General features: G+C 37.3%; 1 protein-coding gene across 3 annotated transcripts in view; it reads right to left on the reverse strand.

The window, feature by feature from the left end:
* pcdh7b (protocadherin 7b) overlaps positions 1–24,243 on the reverse strand; it is a 121,768-nt gene that overhangs the window by 60,244 nt on the left and 37,281 nt on the right. For 2 of the 3 annotated variants that reach the window (XM_079440102.1, XM_079440103.1), the window contains exon 2: positions 3,628–3,844. The exons of the other annotated variant lie outside the window; for it this stretch is intronic. In XM_079440102.1, coding sequence (XP_079296228.1) covers positions 3,628–3,844 — 217 coding nt within the window. The remainder of the gene's footprint in view (positions 1–3,627; positions 3,845–24,243) is intronic. 3 annotated transcript variants of the gene reach the window in all.

Here is a 24,243-nt window from a genome sequence, read left to right on the forward strand (position 1 = left end):
CATTTATTTGCCCTTATAAATTCCTTGACTGAACTGGCAGGGTGGCATTTTCTTGAATATTGGTAGGCAAGATGGTTTTGTACCCTTCCAAATTCATTCTGCTACTGCCATCATACATTAAGTCATCAGTAAAGTTGAGAGGGACTGTTCCAGAGACAGCCATGCATGCCCATGCCATGACACCACCTCCACCATGCTTTACAGATGAGGCTGTATGCTTGGGATCATTTGCAGTTCCCTTTTTTTCTCCACATTTTTGCTTTCCCATCACTTAGATAAAGGTTCCTCTTTGTCTCATCGGTCCATAAACAAAGTTCCAAAACACTTCTGGCTCAACTTTGTGCTTTTTTGCAAATGCTAATCTTGCCTTTCTATTTTTGGTGCTGGTCAGAGGTTTGTATCTTGCTGTGTAGCATCTGTAATTCTGTGTCAGTCTCCTGAGGACAGTAGATTGTCAGAGCATCACCCCAGCTTTCTGGAATTTATTGGTGATTTTACAGACATGTCTTTTAGGGTTCATTTTCACAGCTTTTATGATTTGTCTGTCATCAACTACTGTTGTTTTCTCAGATGATCAGGTAGTTGTTGGTCGCTGGTGGTTTCCAAACTCTTGATTTCTCCATGCCTGCTAGAGTTCTAATTGACTTCCTCTTTTCTTTTAGCATCCAAATTGCTTGCTTTTCTCTGTATTTTTTTACAGAGTCAGCTCCCTCATCTTCATCCTGGTTTGTGTATATCATCATTGAATGCAAGATTCAGAATACAGAAGTAATGGATATAACTGATACAACACATTCCCTGCTTTTAATATCTGAAGAATTAATGCAACAGGACACAGCTGATCACTTAGAAAGATCTGTGAGGCAACTGTTCCAATACTTATGCTCACATCGGATAGAGGGATGAAACTCTAAAAGTGCTGAACTTCTTAGCTGGTAAAACATCTATGTGTTGAATAACCCAATAATAATAATAATAATATATATATATATATATATATATATATATATATATATATATATATATATATATAACAATGTAAAAGCTATTATATTTGAAAATCGCATTTGCACCAAGCATAATGCCACACTCTACCAATTTATCTAAAGTTCAGTTCATTAGATCCTTAATGAGCAACTTCTAAAATCAAGACCACTTAATGTATAAAACTCATCTGTATTTTGGTGTTCAGGCATTGAAAGGTAAATATCTCCAAATTACACTCAAGAGGTATGATCACATGTTTAAAAGTGTGTATGGATGTTGTCTAAGTCCCCTGAGAGAGCATTAAATGTATTAAATGAACCTAACACCGACCCAAAAGACTCTGTCAAAGCGGAACTAACCCACAGCATGCCTAAGCCAATTATAGAGCCAAACACACACACACACACTCAGGATATCTCTGTCATGAAAGAGACATTGACAGCAACTTTGCCGGGTCACAAGTGTGACCGGTTATGTATTTGAGTGTGTATGAGTCTCTGTGTGTGATGTTTGATAATGCATGAGCCCAGCAGAGCACATCAGCTTTGAACATTTTCAGCGTCAACTTCTAACTGCACTGAATGCATAAGCTATTGTACTAATGTCCGCTTCTGCTCAGTTCTAAGCTGAACATAGTCTCCTGACTTTTCTATTTTCCCCATATCTCTCCCTCTCTAACCCCCCCACCCCCACACACTCACACACTGATTCTCCTAAAGATTGGGAGCAGCAGGGTGAGGCATCTCTTTTATTTATCAGAAAGTGATTCATCTGTTTGTTTGTATCTGCCCTTGAAAGATCTTACAAGAAAGATAGAATGGAACAGGAAGAGAGGGAAAAGGCAGAGACGTGAGGTGGCAAGAGAAAAGGAAAACGGGAGAGAAGAGACTCAGAAAGAGAGCTAGATGAGAAGACGAACGGATCATTAAATGATTACTAATAAAACATCAGAGAGAATGTGTGTGCCTGTGCCTCTGTGCATTCATCCATCCAGATGTCCGTAACTTCTTGGAACTGTAGCGTTTGAGACTGAATAAATGCAATAACACAATCAGATACATTATTAACTTTCCTAACCTTGGAAATATTGACAATGGAATGATGACATATTTTGATAATATAAAATATATAAGCAATGCATGTCACAAATGAGACTATAAACAGCTTTTCGATACCCATAAGCATATGTTTCCTTAATTTTCCCTCCTGCTTGGGTCTGACTGATGGCCAAATTCACAGTTTTGATCTAATCAGCCTTGCATTGATCTCCTAGTGACCAATTATTTTTAGCTTAGTCTGAACTAGAGCCAGACTTTAATTGAGGCTAATTTGGTGCAGAAGTGTCTAAATGCAAAGGCTTCAGATCCCATGCAGCAAGTGGGCAAAAAAAAACAACAAAAAAACTTCCCTTCCACCAAACCTATTTAATCTACATTTAGGCCAATGTTCTCTTTGCGATAAAGTTAAAATCTCATTTTTCAGTGGTTTACCCAGTCTGGCATCCATTTGTGAGGTTTTGACCTTCAACCTTCTACAAACTATAAGGTTTTAGTGTCATACGACCAGTCTCAATGAGGTAACACAATACACAAGGCAAAATTTAGTGCTATGGACCTGATAACTTAACTCTAAGAGAAACACTCACTCCTGCTGTTCTAACATGTACTCCGATGAGCAAGCAGAATGGACATTCCACAGAAAATGGCACGCCGAGCTCACACAATATGCACCTGTTGCTGATAAAGTATCAAATGTGGACAAGACAGCCCTTAATGTTCGACAACTGCTACCGAATACCTCCCCAACAGTGGCTCCATTGATAGAGACCCAACATTGCTTGGTTGGTCATTAACAATGGAGGTAACTGTTGACCACAGAGAGCTTCTACAAGGGATAGGTAACTCAGCCACAATGAAACTAGATACACGCTTTTACTGTTCAAGCCCTTTCACCTGTTAAACCCCTACAATTTAAAGAGCGCGATATCATACTGACAGTGATTACTGAAAATCTGCCAAAATTACTCAAGCGAAAACTGTTCCTGAAAATAGGTTTTTCAACTCACCACTGCACAGTAAAAGTGAGGAAAATGATATTTTAATCTATTTATCTGGTACACAAGCAAACCTCTTGTGAATTGATGTTTAGAAGATTAGTTATGTCTCCAATGATACAGCCCTGATCTCATCTGATGCTACGAGAAAAGAGTTTTCAAGCTAACAAGTAGGCTATATTACGTTAACCAACGTTTAGCTCTTACTGGGTAAACACAGCAATATAAATAAAAATGAACTGTATATATATATATATATATATATATATATATATATATATATATATATGTGTATATGTTAATGCTTATGAATACTTGTGAGCTGTTGAGCCAGTCACACTAAACACTACAATCACAGTTTCATACTTAGTGTGCAAGACAAACCTAGCAATTCCCACCTATTCAGACTTTTCTGTTCATATCTGCGAATTAACCCAGCATCTGTAAATCTGTAGTGTCAGCGTATCTGTGTGTGAGTGTGTGGCCTTTTGTGAGAATTTCCCTATCTTGTTGACTGATGAGTATGTCTCTATTTATTTAGCTGTTTAGCTTAACTCTGACTTATCTTTTTTTGTGTTTGCCCCTACCATTTTCCATATGCTCTGCCTCACCGACACTGCCATCGGGCGTAGTCCTCTCATAGGCGTCTTCGGGTAGAGGGAGGGCACCTAGTCTGGGGCCGGACGAGCTCTTGCTGCTGGGCGTCTCCGACTCCTCCAGGCCACTGTCGTAGCAGCTCTGCAGCGAGCCCTGGTGCGGGTCCTGTGGCTGGCTCACCACCGAGAAGGTCACTCGGCGGAACGGCTACAAGAGAAGAGATTGCTGGGGGTCACTGGACTGAAGAGGTCGAAGAAGAGGGGTTGATGGGTAGTTTTTTTTTTTGTGGGGGGTGTGGGTGGGATAATTCTGAGTGAGAAGTACTTCGCTGTAGCTCTAGTTAGATTAGCGTACTGTGCTACATGCTACAAAACGACACAAACAACAACTGGATTAATGTCTACACGTAGCTTCAAAGCAGCGCCCAGCAAGGGAAGCTAAAAAAATAAACAAAACAATACTAATGAGCTTCACAGCACTTGTTTAATGATCCTCAAATGAACAAAAAAATGGTAGGACAGTAAGTTCAATGCCCACAGGAGTAAGTACAGATGCCACACTTGGCATTTTGGTTTAAATATAGCAGCGGAGGTCTGAAGGACGTCAAAGTCTCCTTGTGTGGTTTACTTTATAGCAAAAACAGGACAAGAGGAGCATGTATGGTCCCGATGGGAGACAGAATGGAACACATGGCTACAGGCTAATAAACAAGTGCATGGATCCACACACACATTTTTCAAAGTAACTAAAGAACAAATAGGTGAAAGGATGCACACAGGAGTAATAAACTGGTACACGGAAGAGTGTGAATTTGTGCTCTGCGATCTGAACCTTTGATTTTCATTTCCTCTTTCTCTCGGGTTGTCTCAATTGAGGAATGGCACAAAAAACAGCACGATCGGAGGAGATGACTGACAGCGAGCCAGGAAGGGAGACAAATTATTTCGGTTTGTGCCGAGATCCAGCAAAAAAGAGAGCAGGGAGACAAATTAAACTAGGAAGGACATGAAGTCTACTTGATATGGTTCATTTCATTAAAGAGAACCAGATATTCAAGAAATCAAATGATAGACTGTTTTTGTACTTGTTTTCTGCTGTTATCAAAGCGAGAAGTCTTGCTACAGTGGTATACTGATATCCTTTAGGACTTTTTAAATGGGAAAATGAATTTCTTGTCCTGATTTAACTGTTTCGGCAGATGAACACTGGGTTAAGCAAGAAGAGGACTTTTTGTCCTTCATATCCCAATGGAATACATTAAGATAAGGGATACATATGGGCTCTGAGCTAAATGAGTGGCTGGAAGAGCAAGAGAAAATGAGAGCACGAGAGAGAGAGAAAGAGAGAGAGAGAGAGAGAGAGAGAGAGAGAGAGAGCGAGAGAGAGAGAGAGAGAGAGAGAGAGAGCTGAAAGGTGGAAATTAAATTTTTATAATTTAACTAGCATTGGAGCCTTGTAATTAAACCATTGACTCTTCCTGTCTGGGTGAGTGAAAGCAGAGGGAAAAAAGAGGAGAAGACAATGGAGGAGAAGTGATCCCTCCACCCTCCCATCATTCTTTCTGTGTATAACTCTTCAACCTATTACTTACTCAAATTATCCTACACTGATCGTCTGTGCTGTTTAGTCTCTCTCTGTGTGTCTCTCTGTGCATGTGTGTGTGTGTGTGTGTGTTGATATTGTGACATAATTCAACACAATTCAACAGAAAGAAAAACTGTTATTGTTTATGATGGTAATGACAGGAAATATCTATGTAATAGTTTGATGTAGAACATTTTTTTCTTATAAATTAATTAAAATTTAATTGAATTGAATGAATTTTAATGAAATATTTGCAAAACAAAACTATGATATTCTGTTAAACTTCAACAAAATGATTAACTGTCTCATTAAAATCTAATTAAAAAGAATAAAAAAAAGTGGGTGATGACAGTGTACGTTTTATACAATATGTAAGAACAGCCATTGCTCTGCCTTTCTATACAACAAAGGAAACAAAGGTTGCAGACTATGGCTCTAAATAAATATAAATACCAACCAAAAAAGAAATTGCTTTGTTTTTTTTTCTAACTGCAGCGAAAAGTTCGACTGATGCATTAAATAGACACTAACAAAGCAGCAGCGTCTCTAAGTGTTTGCCTCTGGCCTTCTCCCTGCTGCCCCACTTCTTGTCACTGCACATTTTCTTTCAGGAATATTAAACAAGACGGAGCACCATCATTCACTCCTCTTTTTCTTTCCAACTCGCTGCCTTTCAGACTGAGTGGCCTAACACTCATCATTACTCCAAATTGTCCCTTTAATTTGACATGTTGCCATAATCTCAGCATTTGTATTCTGTCAGGTTAGTAGGGCTTGCCTTTCAATGTAAAGAAGTGCACACACACCACATCAGCACACCCACACCCACAAATGACTGTTTAACGTCTATGAATTTATAATGAACATGCATATGCACATATTCAATGTGTCATTCATCTTTCTCTAACATGCCCTTGAACAAAATCTCTCCAAAATGAGAGATGAGAGTCTAAGCACTGACAAAAACTTGCTATGTCATCACACAGTAGCCAATTTCTAAAATATTCTAATAATATTTAAAGAAGCTACTTGCATGCATTTGGCATTCGTTCTTGTGCTGCATTAATTTATTTATTTATCTCCCTCATTTCTCTGGCTAATGTAGAAATCTTGGCAATAAATCATGTGTCCATGTAATTACAATCAACATTCAACAAATGAATTGAAATAAATATTCATGGGCTAAAAATTTCACTTTGGATAGTCAAACATTTGTTGCATAATTAAATAGAAGCCCACAGGGGGTCTCGCTATTGCACTGAAATAACAGATCAAAATTATGTTTATGTATCAAAGTGCCATTCTCTCTCCCTCTACCTCCGAAATGAAATGGCTGCCTCTGCAGCTAAGTGTGACAGCAATCAAATGCCCACACTGAAGAGCTGAGGCTTAAATTACCCACAAATGAACTGAACTTTAGATAAATTGGTAGAGTGTGGCATTATGCTTGGTGCAAATGCGATTTTCAAATATAAGAGTCAATGAATGTCATGTATGAAGAATGGCGAGATGGGAAAGTGGGTTGGCCATGCAAAGATAGATAGATTGGTTTATTGATTGAGCATTGATTGGCTGGGCTTCATTACTGTGGAAGAAGCTTTATGAGGAACGAAAAAACGTTCATCCTTTTGTGCCATTCTTAGTTATCTTGTGTAGGTTGAAAGGCTGTAAGACCCCCAAATGAGATGCACATGGCTATCATTTCTGCTGGACACATACCCTTTGTGATCTTCTTTGCAAAAAAAGCAAAAATGAAGGTCAGGTTCTGGCTGTGTCTGATAACAAGTTGCTCAATAGCAAAACGTGTCCCAATTTTGTATGTATATATATATATATATATATATATATATATATCAGTGTAGGTGGAAATATTATAAGAAAAAAAAATAAATAAACAGTAGAATACCCAGTGGATTTGCATTCATTTCAAAAGAAACTCTACTCTGTAAACAAGCTCATTTCTGTCTCTTCAAACCTTTTTTCTTCCTTGCTTACTTATTATGTGTGTGTGTGTGTGTGTGTGTGTGTTTGCGTATCTTGGGTGTATGTGGATAGTGGGGAATGACCTATATCCATGAACCATGAAGAGCAGTGGTTTAGCCAAAAACACAAACTCTAAAGTCTCCTGTGTCTTTCTGCAATCAAGCAGACAAGAAGATAAATTGAAGGAAGAGAAAAAATAACATTGGATGAGATAATGCAGCAGACAGGAAGAAAATGCAACTTGTGTGGTAAGTTTGGAAGATGTGCTGGATGTAGTTAGTACCGTAAACAAGAACATTAATCAGTCATCGGTGTCTAGACGTGATGGCCTGGTGCTAGAACCTGTAATTAACCTCTGTTCAAAAGCACCCATGAGCTACAGGTTGTTCTCTTAGTTGAATGGTTAACCCAAAAGCAAGCCCTGTGAGTCTGCCAAGAGTGAAAGATAAGCATTTTGATGTTCCGATATTTGGAATGTTGGTTCTACGTAAAAAGATAAGGATTTTGTATGTAGAGATATACCTATTGAAACATATTTTTCAAATTGCAGCAGTCAAATATGCAAACAGTCAACAGTCTCTATATATTATACATTATAATTTGATAATATAAAAATGTTTGCACTGTAAAATGCTGTAACCTGCAATTATTACCTCAAGGTGTTTTGTTTTGTTTTTTTATATTTAGATTTGCTGATGTAACCATATATAGGATGATTCAGTTGTGTTATTTATTTAAACTTCAGTACAATCAATTGATTTAGACGTTGCCACATGAACAACATTTTAGATTAACTTTTGTCACTTTTTTATTTTTATACTGCGAAATTATACTGTGACATTTTAATCTGTTAAATTAAAAATAGCAAGTCAGTAAAATTAAATTGCATTAAATAAATCTACTAATTTTAAAATAACAAGCAAGTGTAGAATAAATAATCTAGATGAACTGGTTTAATTTGATTTAAAAAAGAAAAAAAACACAATCATGTGTCAGTATTCATCTATGTACACATGTACGCATCTATGTACACATGTACACCCCTACGGCTCCTACCTGGATACTTTTCAGAATTTTCAGGATTTTTTCCAAATCTTGATAAGATGAACAAGTCATGCACATTCTCGCGTACACTAAACCTCTCAAGTCTAAAAGTGTGCACAACATGTTAAGAAAGGAATGTGTCTCTGTGTTTGGAAGACTAACAGAGCCCCTGGTGAGGAGGTCAGGGAGTTTTGTTTATCCTGGAGCTTGGGGAGGCTCAGGTGTCAGCTTTGTCTTAAGGGATGACTGGTGCTGGTCAAGCTTCATTTCTCTTCAGCCTTCCTGCCTATGAGGACCTCCAGATGGGCTCTAGACCTCCTGAGACCTATTGGGAGTTTAGCCAGGTCTGAGGTCTCTCTGGCAAGGCATATATCAACACACCTCACTGCAGGCGCTGAAAACTTCCAGGGCGGACTTTACCACTGGAGCACTTCCCTCAGCAGAGTGTACTTTTGATATCTTACCCAAGACTGTTGTGTTTCAGTTGACCGGTCTTACTCCGAGGGACCCCTGAGCACAACAAACAGTTTGGCCACTTTTGAGGCCCTCGTTTGATTGCAGTCCACATGTCTACAGCTTTAAACATGTGGCTCTTTAATCCCTTTTAACCCATCAACTGCCCTCTTCGTGGACAAGCCTCAAGCTCAACTGATCAGCACTTCAAGAGTGTTCTTTTACAAAGGAATATAAAGCCCTCAAACACTGAAAACAAAACAAAACAAAACATGTTTTCTCCTTTCTCATCCTTTTCGTCTGAAGTTCTTCAGATAATACCTTCAGAGTACATCTTGGTGAACATCAGATGGCTACCTTTGAATGTAATCCTTTTCGAAGGCACTGAGGCATAGATATCTCACCCGGCCTGATCATTCATTCATTCATCTATTCATTTTTTCTTGTCATCCACTCCACCTCACACTCTCGGCAATGGCATAGTGATGCATCACTTCTTGCTGTTCCAGTCCATTTCCTCTCAGGCCAACTTTGCCTTTCCACATGCCAAGTGTTCCAGATGTTTGTGCCTTTGCCAAACAAAACACTGAGGATGTTAGTCACTGTAGTGAAATTAGCCGCCCTTGTTTATCAGCGTTCATACATTCTTAATCAACAAGGCAGCATTTATATGTGGAGCAGAAAGCTTACCGTTCATCAGAACTTCTCTTGATCCTCACATTTTTCTTTTATATATCTGCAACGAAAGCACTGTTGCAGTGCACCTTTTTAAAAATTCATTTTTTGCTCTTGTTCTAGTTGAAAATTGAGGCGCAGTGCTGCCTCTGTATCTTTAAGCCTCCTCAGGTACATCTTATCCCTGGTTTTATGATTGTGGTATCCAACAGCTCTATATAAAAGTCTGTAATGTTGTTCCCGAAAGCCAAAAGTAAGATTATTCCTATTATTGTCCCTATTTGGAGGAAGGATGGGTTGCATTCTGTACGAATGATTGAAAAAGTGGAGGAAATATTTTTGGTCGATGATCCTGCCAGTTAAAATAACCTTTCTCTGCTCCACCTTTACACACGTTTTATCATTCCTATTAACTTTTCAGAACTCGCATTAACATTCCTGATGACACCTGAAAAGATGAAGGGAAAAAAGCACAGACAGATGGGAAACTCAAAACATTTCTCTGTGCTCTTTTCTTAAAATCCTAGCTAAACTTTTAATTGCTGTTTAAGCGGCGGATTAAGCCAGAACATATTCCGAAGGGATGATGTGATGGCTTCAAAGGCTTAGCCGACCTCTGACCTTCGCTCCATGAGAAGGAACAATACTTCACACTCAAGACACCCAAACATACTTCTCTTTTAAGAGAGTTTAACGATAAATAAACACCGCAGACATTTTACACCGGCACATTTGCTGGCAATTCATGAAGCTACACAAATAATGAATTATTGTGGATTATAGTGTGCTTTTTTGTTTTGGCTGTAAATTCAAAACGTGTTTTTCTCAATTTCAGTTTTTTTTTTTTTTTTTTATCTTGTCCCCAACGTTTCCCTCTGTCAGGAATGAAAGGAATATGCAGTTTCCTGTTCTGGTGCCGAATATCTAACCTCATCGGGGCAAATCCATTATCATCGCACGCTGAAATGGATTACGGTCTCGGGTATCCATCAAACTTACAAAAATGCTTTCAGGTGCCTTTCCTAACAGGATAATGTAGGAAAGTTGAACTCCATTTTAACTTTGAAACACACACACAAACAAACAAGCTCAACAAGCTCATCTAACTTAAAGACAGACTGGCTTTGACTTACGTGATCACGTTACAAACAATATCAGACGATCTCCTTCAGCTCAAAGGACACTATCTTCACCCTTCTTGTGTGAATCCGTCAATCATCGGCCAATGACACTGCGCTATAAGAAGCGTGCAAGACTCACTGTAACTGCGAGCAGTCAATCTGACAACTGACCCACTAATGTCACTAAGTGACAGGCGTAATCGCCACAGCTACGGTAGTCAGAGGTGACAGAGGCCTAAGAGTCAGCGAAAGTGCAGGCTGTAAACATCCTGAGGGCGGACGGGATATCGTAACTCGGACCGTGCGGTTTCATGCCGTAGAAGGAGCGCCGTCTCTCCTGAGCAAATTTCTGGCAGTGAAATAAAAAATTCCACACAGACTGAGGAGATAAATGACAAAACAGAGTATGTGTTCACACCTCAGCTGGATTATGATTGACACATGACTGCTCTAACAAAGCACAGAGTGCTGTTCCCTGGCAGGCTGCATTATCTACATCATAAGCACTAGTCTATTAAATTCATCTGCAAACATTGAAGCTGTCAAGATGGCAAATAATACATTACAGTGATACATCTCTTTGCGTTTTAGGAGATTGTGAAAAATGTGCCGTTTCAGAGAAAATGTTAAATGTTTTGTCAAATTTCATTTATGTGCCCCCCCCAAACACACATGCACACATATGTTCCACGTTTTTCGACTGTTTTATTTCTTACTTTTACTTTTTTTCATTCACTAAATTTCCTGTGTAACAGAGGACCTTTCAGTGGACTGGAGCAAAAGAAGGCGTTTATCATGAATAAATCAATGTCAATGTGACAGAAAAGCAAAACTCCATTTCCGGGGGCTGTGGACACATTACTCAAAACATCCCTGCCGTGTCACCCTCAAACATACACACATACATACGCTCGCACGTTGTCATTGCAGCGTCCTTCATCAATAGACCGACTCCCCTGTTTAGATAGAACGGGCCATTTGTGAGTCTTAGCCCAGGTCCAGAAGACAATTATGATAGCTGCGATTAAGAAAACAATTATTCCAGAGAAGTAATTATCCTCTAATGTTTGAACAAACAGAAGCAGAGAGAGAGAGAGAGAGAGAGAAAGAAAGAAAGAAAGAGCCCAGGGCCATTTGAGATTAGCCTGGTGTTCACACTGTGATGGCCATTACATACAGGGGTGGTGAAGAAGTGATCAAACTACTGATGTTACAATATAATACACACCAATTTATGCTCACGCTCAAATACAAACGGCCCTCAGGTAACGTGACTCAACACACACGGCTCTTCCCATGCAATTACTTTTTTTTGCAAAAATATTCATATATACATAACAAACACATAGGAAGTGGTATATTCTGACCTTGCTGCTAATTTCAATTGTCACTTTAAAAAAAAGAAAAAAAAAGAAAAAGAAAAGTAAAACAGATACAGCAGGGGAAAAAATTAAAATAAAATCCAGCACTCAAGAAATTAAATGCAATTATTTCAGTAAATAATATTAATAATTAATAATAAATTTAATTAATAAAAACAAGATGAAAGGATGCTATTGACAGTTGCTTTGCATACAAGTGAATGTGACTGAATACAAAAAATGTATCTGGGTTTGGCTCTTGTCCAGGCAAATCCTGTGAGTTTCCCTTTGGCAAACTGAAAAATATAACAAAATCAAATATAACAAAATAAAATCATTTGAGAGCTAGTGGTGAAGTACCTCCTTTTTACAGACAAGGCCAATTTTCTCTGAGCTGTAATGAGAAAGTGTCTCTTTCTACAATCAACATACTTCACACACTTAATGCAGATTAATTAAAGGTGAAGTGTTTTTTTTGTTTGTTTTTTTTTACACCCCTATCTTAAGATGTGTTTTTTATTCCAGTTGAATGTGCAGAGACAAGTATAAGTAAGCCAGTCAACTCCTAGCTCAACCAATAGCATGAGATTGGAGGCGGGACAAACCAATGCCGACCAATGCAAGACGGGGAGTGTTTTAGTATTTTCATCTGCTAAAAAAAAATATATATATATATGTTTTTAAGTCAGTTATTTATATATTTTGCTGGAGTGTGTCAGTAGGTATCTATCTATCTATCTATCTATCTATCTATCTATCTATCTATCTATCTATCTATCTATCTATCTATCTATCTATCTATCTATCTATCTATCCTTTTGCTTTACTATGTGAAGCATAATGACATAATAGTTTATTAAAAAAGGTAATAAGGTTTACAATAAGGTTCAAATTGTTAAAATGAATTAGTTACCTACATTAGTTAACATAACTTAACAGTGAAAAATACTTCTAAAACATTTATTAATCTAAGTTCATGTTGAGTTCAACATTTACTAATACATTATTAAAATCAAACGGTGTATCTATTAATATTATTTAATGGACCTGAGCTAACATGGACTAACAATGAAAAGTTGCATTTTATTAACTAAAGTTAGCAAAATAAATACATAAAGATTACTGTAACAACATATTGATCATTGTTAATGTTAGTTAATGCATTATTAAAGTTAACATGAGACCGTATTGTAAAATGCAAATTTAATAAAAAAAAAAATTATATTATTATTTGACTTTTTATGTCAAAAAAGTATTGTTAAGGCAGCCTGTTATTTGTGTTATATATATATATATATATATATATATATATATATATATATATATAATTTATTATTTTATTTTATTCTCCATTATATTACATTTTGTTGTTATGCTATATATGCATATTAATATAAGATATTTTTTGTTGAAAATTTCATTCTTTGATGAGCATTTTGTTGAATTTATCTCCCCAAAAATATTCAAATAATTGTAGTTTTTAGTAAACGTATACTATAATGATTCCATTTACTTCCACTACATTTTTTCCCTCTTCTTTCCTCTTTCTGCATTTACTGTATCTCTGGCAAGTAACAAAGAATATCTTGTATCGCTGAGATGCCGGGTGTAAGTGAGGCTTCAGACGGCTCCAGCTTCTTTCAACAATTTCACTGGCCACAAAGACCCCAAAAATCTCATCTCCACCGCTCGCCTTTCTTCATTCCTTTCAAACAGGCATCTACGAGCTGGGCGAAATTTAGTTTCTCCGAAGATAGAAGGATAGCAGCTCCGCACATCAGCCTTCTTCAAAGGGAGTTGCTATCAGACCCTGCCATCGCCATGGCAATGACGAAGATACCGATCCTAATACCCATGTAAAAATGAAAACCCCCCCGAATGCCCGTGGGACTTCTTCGAGTACTCTTCGCATCCCCGGCTCTCTCCCTCTTCTCTGGCTGTCTCAATTCCAGATCTAAGTCACTAAGATTAGAATGTACCTTAGCGTGCTCTCGTTTGCACTTTCTCTAATTGAAATATTGGGAGTGAACTTTTTTGTGGCTTTGGAGTTGTTGCTCTTAGAGGAAGCTGTCATTTTGTAGCGATCTAGGATCAGCCTTCTCTCCTGGTAAACAAGATAAAACAGGTAACGGGAAATCATACAGAGCGACTGGATTTGTTTGAGTGGTAAATGTGTGGCTTCCATGTTGTTACTCTGCTGGATTGACTCAATAGCTCCTTGCCTGAGGGCTACGGAGAGTCAAACGTATTATTAGCAGCATGAAAACATCCCTGGGGCCAGCTAAACAAATAAGACATGCACACACGATCCTGGAAAGACGGGAACAAGACAAATGACAGAAAGGGAGAATTTCTAGATGAACTCACAGAAGGGTACACTGTTACAGAAGGGTACAAGAGTGCCTTCTTTATATCTTTCAAGAATCAAGTTTAAAACACATGTATCAGGTTCTTAGAAATGTATGCTACGCATTCTGGTTGGCTTCAAATGGTTTTATAAAAAATAAAATGAACATGATTTGCATTATACTTTGAATTATTATTAAGTTTTCTTTCTAGAACATAATTTTAATAAGGTTTATTTTTGTTTTATCGTGATATCAGTTCAATTTATATAATTATTTGGTAACACTTTAGTATATGGACCAATTCTCACTATTAACTAGTTGCTTATTAGCATGCCTATTATTAACATATTGGCTGTTTATTAGTACTTATAAAGCACATATTCTATATGACCATATTCTACATCCCTAATCCTACCCAATACCTAAACTTAACACCTACCTTAATAACTATTAATAAACAGCAAATTAGAAGTTCATGAGCCAAAAGTTATAGTTAATGGTTTGTTAATAGTGAGATTTGGATCATAAAATAAATTGTGACCCATAATTTAAAAGTGGTGGAGGATTGGCTTTTACAGTTTTAAAAATTGCCAGTAACACACTGAAATAAACACGATTTCTAGACAAGTAAAAAGACTGAAATAGCATTTTGCATTGTGTACTGAAAAACATACTGCAATATTTTTTTTGTTTTATTTACTACTTCGAAAAGGTGTTTATCACATTATATTGTTTTTCTACTCATTAGTACTGTACTGTTAAGATGTATTATTTAGTTAGCTATTCAGTTAAAATATATACATAAATATATAGTGTATTCTACATCCTTAATCCTACCCAATACCTAAACTTAATAACAACCTTATAACTATTAATAAGCAGCCAATTAGGAGTTTATTGAGACAAAAGTCATATTTAATGTTTTTTTTATTAGTGAGAATTGGACCTTAAAATAAAGTGTGAACCAAATGTTTTATTTTATTCAGCTGTATATTTCATGATTGATGATTTCATTTTGTATTATTAGTTTTTTTTTTCTCTCTCTCTTTTTCTTTGAAAACCCCTTGAATGTTCCACTCTACAAACACATACATTCTGGGTAGTGTTCATTCATTGGCTGAATCTAATCTTGTTCTTACCCATTAGACCCGACCAAAGCCAGCTGCTCTATAGGCCACTGAGAGAGGTTGACAGGTTAATGGCGAAATGGACAAGAACAACTAGGTTGATCAAATGACAAAAGGGCCTTGCTGGTCAAGTAGACCGAAGAGAGATATGGACAGAGATAGACAGAGAGAAAAAAAAAAAGATAAAATGTTCCACCTGTTCACAGACTACAGGTAATCACAATAAATTCTGTAACATGAGATGGAAAAAAACAAGGATCACATAGTTTGAGCAAACAAACGTGTATGTTCGAGTTAAGTATGGGCCAGCTAGATTAGCATGTTAATGTTTTATGTTAAATGATCGTATCTTGTGGATATGATCTTGATGAACTCTACAGGTGTAAAACAGGCATAAATGTCATATTTCAATTAAGAAATTTGTAAAATGGCAGATTTTAATTAATAGATTATGGGCAGCTTTAACAGGTTCCTTGAGGGAACTACTTTAAAATTGAACTACTCAAATCTGTGTCTGGACATGTGAATAAAAACATTTAATTGACCAATTGTGGTTTAAAAAATATGCGTGGCTTGCGTTCAGCTTGTGTGTTACAACATGCTTTGAACTTGACAAGCAGGTTTCTTTACTAAATCAAACGCACCGACATTTACTCACACACACACACGCTTATCCTCTATTTCTTTGACAACACACATCAAGAGCAAAGACAGCACATGCTGCACTTCTTAAATTACTATAATGAGGGTTAACACAGCCATGTTAATGCTACCCATCACGACTCGCCTGAATATCAAAGAAAAGGTACTCTCAAATTATATAGAAGTTCTCTCTTTAGAAACCATACTAATGGAATTTAAATGGTGCTCTTACAAGTTGTATTAAAACTGGCAAATAACATATTTTTTATATTTATATTTGCAACATAATCTATGTGAGTCTACTGACTAGAATCAGAATCAGATGTTATTGTTCGTACAAGGAATCTGGCTTGGCGGGAGCTGACATTGGATAGAAATTAGGTTTGAAATATATGCCAGAAGTAGACAGCAGTCTTGAAATGCTTAAATATGAGAGGTGAAAAGGCCAATCATAACACAGAGTAACTATTATGCACTGGATAATGATTTATCTGGCTTAACATACACATATACACACGTCACACAATGTCCAAAACACCATGACGTCTTCCATACAATAACAAAATTGATGTGTTTGGAATTCAGTATCAAATACCATTCAAGATCACAGGTCTGGTTTATCGAAACATAACAGCCCCATTGAAACATTGGCGTTATTGTTTATTAAATGAAACAGAGAATTGTTTAAAATATTACCGGATCAGATATCACCATGTTGGCATGTGTGTAAATATCTTCTGACACATTTACAGTACCTGCTGTACATCACTGATTAGATTGAACGGTAACACAGACTGCGCATGTTTAACTGGACCGAGTTGGATACCTCATGCCGTCTGCTTTGTGTCTCCATGACGGAGGAGACAGCAAAGTTTATAAGAAAAGTTATAAGAATGCGGAACGCTTCAGGCTCATTGTGGTTACACGTAGCAATAAATGGAATGATGTGTGTACAAACAGATTTTCAATAAAAACACCAACAAATTCAAATCACAGAGGTATGTATAAATATACATAAAGGTGCTGTTTATAAAGTAGCACAGAGCATTTGAATAATCTCAACTTACTGTGTCCAGACAAAAACATGGAAAGGTTGCAGGTTTTCTTAACTGGTTTAAACTCTGCGGCATATGCAAACCAGACACTACCCAGTGGTTCCAAGACCAGCTTATATCTGTCACTTTATAAACCAACTGGTGTGCTCCTAAAAGGTCACATACCTGCACAGCAGAGAGAAATACTGCTGAATGCAGAAAACAAAGTAAGACTAATGCAACTAACGCAAGATGGAACTCAACCAGAATGAGCTTTTTACCACCACACTTATGAACGTATGGGTATTTGTTATTTGGAACAAATTCAAGCAGCAAAGTAAATGTTAAGACTGTGAGCATATGCTTATGTTTTACTGTATGCTGCACTACACAATGTTTTAGATTTTTACACATGCAACAGATGTGCAGTATTATTTACCTATATCTATCTGGACTGCATTTCATTGTAAACCTAAGTACTACCATTGCCATCAATGGTCTCCACGATCAATTTAGCTGGCAATGCTTTTGAGAAATGCAAGCCCTGGCCAATAATAAAAATCTATACTGTATTTTGTCTAAATAAATAAAACAAAATAAAACAGTTCAAATGTGCTTGTTTCTATGAGTGAATTGAAATGGATATTCATTTTCAAATTTACAAATGTTTACTTTAAACATTAACTTTATATGAGAGTTAGATGATGGCAAAAATAATCTAATATAATACAATATAATACAAATATGTACAATATGCATGAGCAATTACATATCCGATAGCTGACTGGTATCGAATAAATTGTTGTTTTGATTTCAATGAGATTTGTGTTTACTTTGTACAATAAACCATTCTGGCAATGTGCTTAATCACAACTTCAAAACTGGGTCTTAAAGCAAAATCAGTTACACTATAACCCAAACCATTTGGTTTGAGGGAAATTTAAAGGGGCCGTGAGTCACTGGCTAATCTGCAGTGAGCGCAATCACCACTGGATGTGTCACTCTAACATCTGCAGGTCATATTATGGGCTGCGGCAATTAAAAACCCAAATGGCAAACTCTCCGCTTCGCTTTTTACATTCATTGTACCTTTACCTTTAGCCTCTTTTTGGTCCTTCTGCACCACACACATACACACACACTCCTTTTTTTCTTTTTTTCAAAGGGAATTAACATGCTACTATTAATTTGACTTCTGCTTAAGCATGAGCTGGGGAAAGAAAAAAAAAAAAGGGGGGGGGGGGGGGGTGAAGAGATGGAGGAAATGAGGAGAGAGAAAATCCTCAGCAGAATCCCCATGAATAAGTAATAGACCAGCTGTATGATTTTTCATAACTAAAAGAACGACAGACGAAGAAAATGTTCATCTCCAAGAGAGATTCCCTCTCTTCCAAGACAAATCCCCCTGTTAACCCCTCACACACTCTCTCTCTCTCTCTCTCTCTAACTCACATACACACTTGCACTGTACAGCAGGGCTGATGTCTGATGTCAAGCATCGCAGAAACCACCTGATCTTGAGTATCTGGAGTAGCATATGTGTGTGTTCAAAGCATATGTGTGTATGTGTGTGTGTGTGTCTGTCAGTGCTCAGTTAGATCTGTTGGATTAGCTAAGTTTAATTGGATATGAGGACCTTTCATTGCCCTCTCATCACTTCCTTTGAGCAGAATTGAAATTAGCATAAGAACAAAATTTAAAAGGAAGCATTTGCTTATCTTGTGTTGTGCCAGCAATCAGCTTTTAAATGTGATCAGAATGTTTCCCCACTGTAATATGTTCATACACGCTACATTAAATATCACATTTTATTGTATAGCTTTGCAACAAAACATTTTTTGCCGATTTTGACTGATCTGGAACCAGCATTTCAATTCTTTCCTTTCTATTCTTCATTACAAAATAGCGCCCAAAGCTGGGTCAGCTGAGGATTGTCTGAAAGCTCTGCAGAGACTGTGAAACCCCTCCTTCTGCAAACAAATATGGCTCAGTCTTCTGGCTGTTCTCTTTCATTTCAAATTATTTTTTTTCTATATGGTGGCTGCTGCTTTGGATCTCTAGCCTGTATGTGAGCTGCTGTATAATCTGTCCTTTTTCATTGTCTCATGCTCTTTAGTATCTCATCAGTTCTCTCTCGTTTCATGAGCAGCTGACATGGCACACTGATATAAGAACAACACAAAGGCTTGACCTGTGCACAGAAAATACACATTTGCTATGCCAATATCAAGAGATCAAGGTCCGGCTGCTTAGCATGACCCAGTTAGCCCTTTTTGATAGATGCTTTAACTACACAATATCTTTCTCCATTGACAGCCACTCAAATGCAGCTGTACATTTTGAAGGTATACAATTTAAACAGTATTTGTATTATTTTTACTACTACCACCACTAATAACACCATGTACATTTAGGGTTGAGGTTAGAATGAGGGTTTGATTTAGGGTTATATCCATGCAATTATTCATAATTTACTGGTAATATTATACATAACATGACAAAGTCACTAAAATATGAATAGTCTATTTCTAAAATGTTATGTTATTATATTTGAAAATGGTATTGTAAAATTGTTAGATATTTCTCCCTTTCCATGGCCTTTGATGTTACAGCTCAGTATAGTTGCTAGTAAAAGCTGTGAGACTTTCCTATCCACCAGCCAGTCAGCACTGCCATGATGTCATCAAAATCACAGGCATTCTCAGGTAACTGGCTATTTTCGAATCACAGTTGTTTTGCGTCAACCATGCAACTGCCATTGAGATGATTGTGAACGACAATTGTGGCTCAACAAACTGACATGACCAAACACACATTCGAAACTCAAGCGTGTACACACAATCACTGCATAATAAACAACAAACGTAATACAAGCAAACATATCGGGAGAGAGGGGCACATATGCACACACATTATGTAAATGGTCAAAAGCTGTAATTGTCAAACACTGCCTCTATATGAAAACACTTTCAGGGTTTGTGTATGTGTGTGCAGTCAGAAGTATTTGGATTGAGTTTCTCTGCACTGGCTCTCCTTGACACTCTGTTTATCAGTGTATGGCAGACAGAGAAAAAAAAAAAAACATTAGATGTAATCGCGGAGAACGCTAGCCCAGAGCACACAGCGCATACGATTTACATGACGACAAATCTAAGCAAACATAAAATAACCCCAGACCAGGCTGCCATGGTTTGTGTCACTGGGCTATACTTTGACTAAACCGAGTGGAAAGTAGCACCAAAATGCTAAGTCAAATCGATTCTATTTTAATCCGAAATTATAAGGGCAAGTGGGTTATTTGTATTAAGAGAGTAATTTATTCCAAAATAAGGCTTAAACCTGAAGTTGCATGCCATGCACTGGGTTTCCGGTGATTTCCGAGGAAGTAATTCTTCTCAAATGTACCATAATGGAAACTAATTTATGTTTGCCTCATGCTGTGTTATACTTTGTTTCTTTCCTATTTTGATTATAACTGACAGTATCTGAACATTGAATGTGTGTGGGTTGGATAAATGTGTGTGTGTCTGCTCTGATATTACTGATTAAGTAGCACTCACAGATGTCCCTGCTCAATCTTTGATCATTTTGTGTCGCCGCCAGACCCTAAACATGAAATCAGAGGGATGTTTTGCATGCAAAAACAGGAAGAGGAAAAAGAGGGACCAAAAAAAATCTCGCAAACAAGAGAGAACAAGGAGTGCATAATTAGAGCTCTTTAATAAAGCATGAGCTGGAGAAAGCCGAGCCTCTTTGGGAGGAGGCAGAGAGCCTAGATACTTCTTTTAATGCTATTGATTGGGAAATGATGTGTGTGTGTTTGTGTCGACGCATGTGTGTGTAGGTATTGATTGCTTTGACCCAAACACTACAACAAGCTTCATGCACCATTTTATTCAAAGTTTCTGCGACGAGCTAATGCTACAATCAGCGGCGAAGATCTTGGTGGAAGAAACCAAGCCTATTCAGGAGAATTACGAGTTATGAAGTGAAACGTAGGTTAAAAGGATGTTGTGTGTATGTGCGTAGAAAAGCTGTTTCATTCGACGCCACGGTGCCTTCAAACAAACAACCCTGCACCCTAAGGGAGAGAGGACTAATCCATTCAGCCAACAGAGCAATTCTCATTATCGACTGCTAAAAACACAGAGGGCAAGAGGGAGGCAAAAAAACTAGTGAGGGATGACAGGAAAGTGTAAAGGTGGAAAAAAATTCAGGAATAAGAGGAATGCAATAGTAAACCACGAGACACTCTTTATATACAGGGGTAAATATCTACAGTATAATAATATTGCGAAAAAGTTATCGGTTATGATAGATATCAGTACCAAATTAAGTGTCAGATGTTCTTTTAAAATTTTAAATTAGCTTTTCTACTTACATTGTCAGTTCGTTTTAAATGAAAAAGTCTCAGTAATATTGTTATTTGCTTTTGTAATTTGTATTATTTTTTATTTGTTTGGTATATTACTATTTAACTTAAAATGTATTTTTATTTCAGTTTTAGTAATTTAAGTAATCAGCTTATTTATTTAAAACTAAGTTTTTTAAGTTACAATTTTGTAACTAATATTTGCATTGTATTTTACTTCAATTAGCGAACACACATTTAAAATAGTTACAGTTTTAGTTAACAATAACTTTAAAGTTAACGACACTGAAACAAACTGTAGACATACAGTGAGAATAGAGCTATAAAAGACATAAAATCACTACATTTTAGAGTATACTGTAAATACATCAATTAATTGAATACAAATTAATGTAATTCTTCAATTAATTAAATAATTGTAAAGTATTTTCTACTGTGGTACAGGCAATGATTTTTTTAATTATTTTACATTAAAAAAATCAATCAATCAATCAATCAATACAGGGTGCAAAAGTCTCCATTAACTCTACAATGAATCTCATTGTTCTCTAGGAGATATTTCTAGAAAGTCAATGTTTTTTTTTTGGTGTTTTTGGAGGATGAAGCTACTATAGTTAGAAAAAACAAAAAAACAAAAACAACAACAACAAAAAAACATTAGATTTATAAACCTGGGAACACCTATTCTCAAATGAGCCTAATAAATAAATGCATTGGCAGAAATCAGACATCATATTGAAGTGCTCCTTTTATTGTGTGGAAGAAATAGTTTACACACACACACACACACACACACACACACACACACACACTCCCTCACACACACACACTCCCTCACACACACACACTCCCTCACACAAACACACAGTTATGTGGTCTCATTTCATAGACTCCATTCCTCCACAGCCTTCTATTCGCAATGGGGCAATGCAGGTGTTGAACAGAATAATAATCAATGTGTGTGTGTGTGTGTGTGTGTGTGTGTGTGTGTGTGTGTTTCTCTGGATGGATGGGTGGGTGGGTGTGGGGGTGTTATTAGGGACTGCACAAACAGGTGTGCATGCAATGAGCACAGGATATCACATTCACACAACACGCACATTGAGATTTAGATTTACACACAAATATATTTACCTCAGCCTCTGAGATATGGTAGGCGGAGGTTAATCCATAGCTGCATGAAAACAGCCCTGCGATTGGCTGAGATGTGGCAGCTCTCCTGCCCACTCCAGGAAGTGATTGATGTTAAGCGGACTTTGATATTTGACTGCTGTGATGACAGTAGGAATATGATTCATCTCCACTGCCAAAGGAAAATAACCAGCTTCTCTGGTTTGGGCTCAAAACACTCACACACACATATGTAGAGACACAAACACACACACAAACTCAACTGCAGCTCTTATTCTGGAGTAGATTCACTAGAAAACTGACCATAATATTAGACAACTGTTAGACATTTGATGAATGATGACAAGAATTATGTTCACAGGAAAAAGGGAAAGAAATGATGGATGCAACATTCGTTCCACATCCAACTCGGAACCAGAAAGGCTTTCTTTGTTTTTTTTTCTTTTTTCATGGAAAGGAAGAAGAACATTAAACAAAAGCTTTTTTCTTTATAAAAAGCTAACTAAAAGGCAGTTTATTTGAATGAGTCGTCAGGATTGATCAGCGTGAAGTGGAAAGAAAATGGTGGTCCTGTGAATTAATTTTGAGGGGGTGCTTCTGAGTAAAAGAGGAAATGATTGATATTCCAAACTCATCTCGTTTCAGTTAAACGACAGTATTTCTCTCAGTCCGAAACACGCTGCTATACGCACACTGTGCCTCAGGTGAACTCTGTGCACTTTCTCTCAATCTGTCAAACTGCACTCAAACAGAAAAAGACCAAACTGTATAACCACAAAATGACTGCTGCTGCTGGTACCTGAAATTGAGTAGCAGTTGATTGTGAGTCATGTGATAATATCGCAAGACAGATTTTCCTGACTGCCAGAGTCAGTGGGTACTTAAAGTATGAAGAAACTTTAGCTGCTGGGTGTTTGCACTATTTGGATTTTATTTTATTTAAAACCTTAGCATTAAAGCTGAATTTTTTGGACAACTGCCAGTTTATAAGCACTTCTCATTAAAGTTGTTGCATGTTGGACACACTATAAGTGATCCAACTAAGAGCGGATGCAGGGATTGAGTATGTGTAGGGCACAAGTACTGCAAACCCGGCCACTCCAAGACACTGAAAACACTGGATCATGGGCTGCTCACGAGTAAATGAACACAGTGCCACGTTTCACTCTGTGAACTCTGAAACACACAGCACACATATTTATTTAAATCACATTTATTTTGATTAAGCTTTTCATTTTTATTTTGATTTATCATGCAGCCTTAGTATATTGGGGGTAAAAACACTGAGCAGCAAACATTAAGTATGTATCTGCATGCATGTACACACACAACTACATGTGACATAGATGGATCTGCCTTGCTCTATCGCTATTTATCTCCATTTCCCGTACACACACACACACACTGATGTCAGCTTGGGTATACATGTGGATATATGGGCTAGCGTATGTATAATATGTTAATCCCTAAGGGCATAATGCATCTCCCCTAGAGAATGTTCTGGAAGTGTTAATAGCTCACAGCCGGGAACACGGCTCCTCCCCAGACCACAGGCAACAAATCACTCCATACCTGCACTCCAGTGCTCCCATATCCTACAATATATCCATGCTGAGAGTGTGTCCATCCACCTAATTCCCCTCATTTTCTCCCCAGCCATCTTTTAAAAGTAGCAAATTGCAAAATCCTATTTCTTCCTGTAATACCTGGCCCTGTATGGGAATGAACGAA

The sequence above is a fragment of the Barbus barbus genome (assembly GCF_936440315.1).
Source record: "Barbus barbus genome assembly, chromosome: 2".
Taxonomy (NCBI): Eukaryota; Metazoa; Chordata; class Actinopteri; order Cypriniformes; family Cyprinidae; genus Barbus; species Barbus barbus.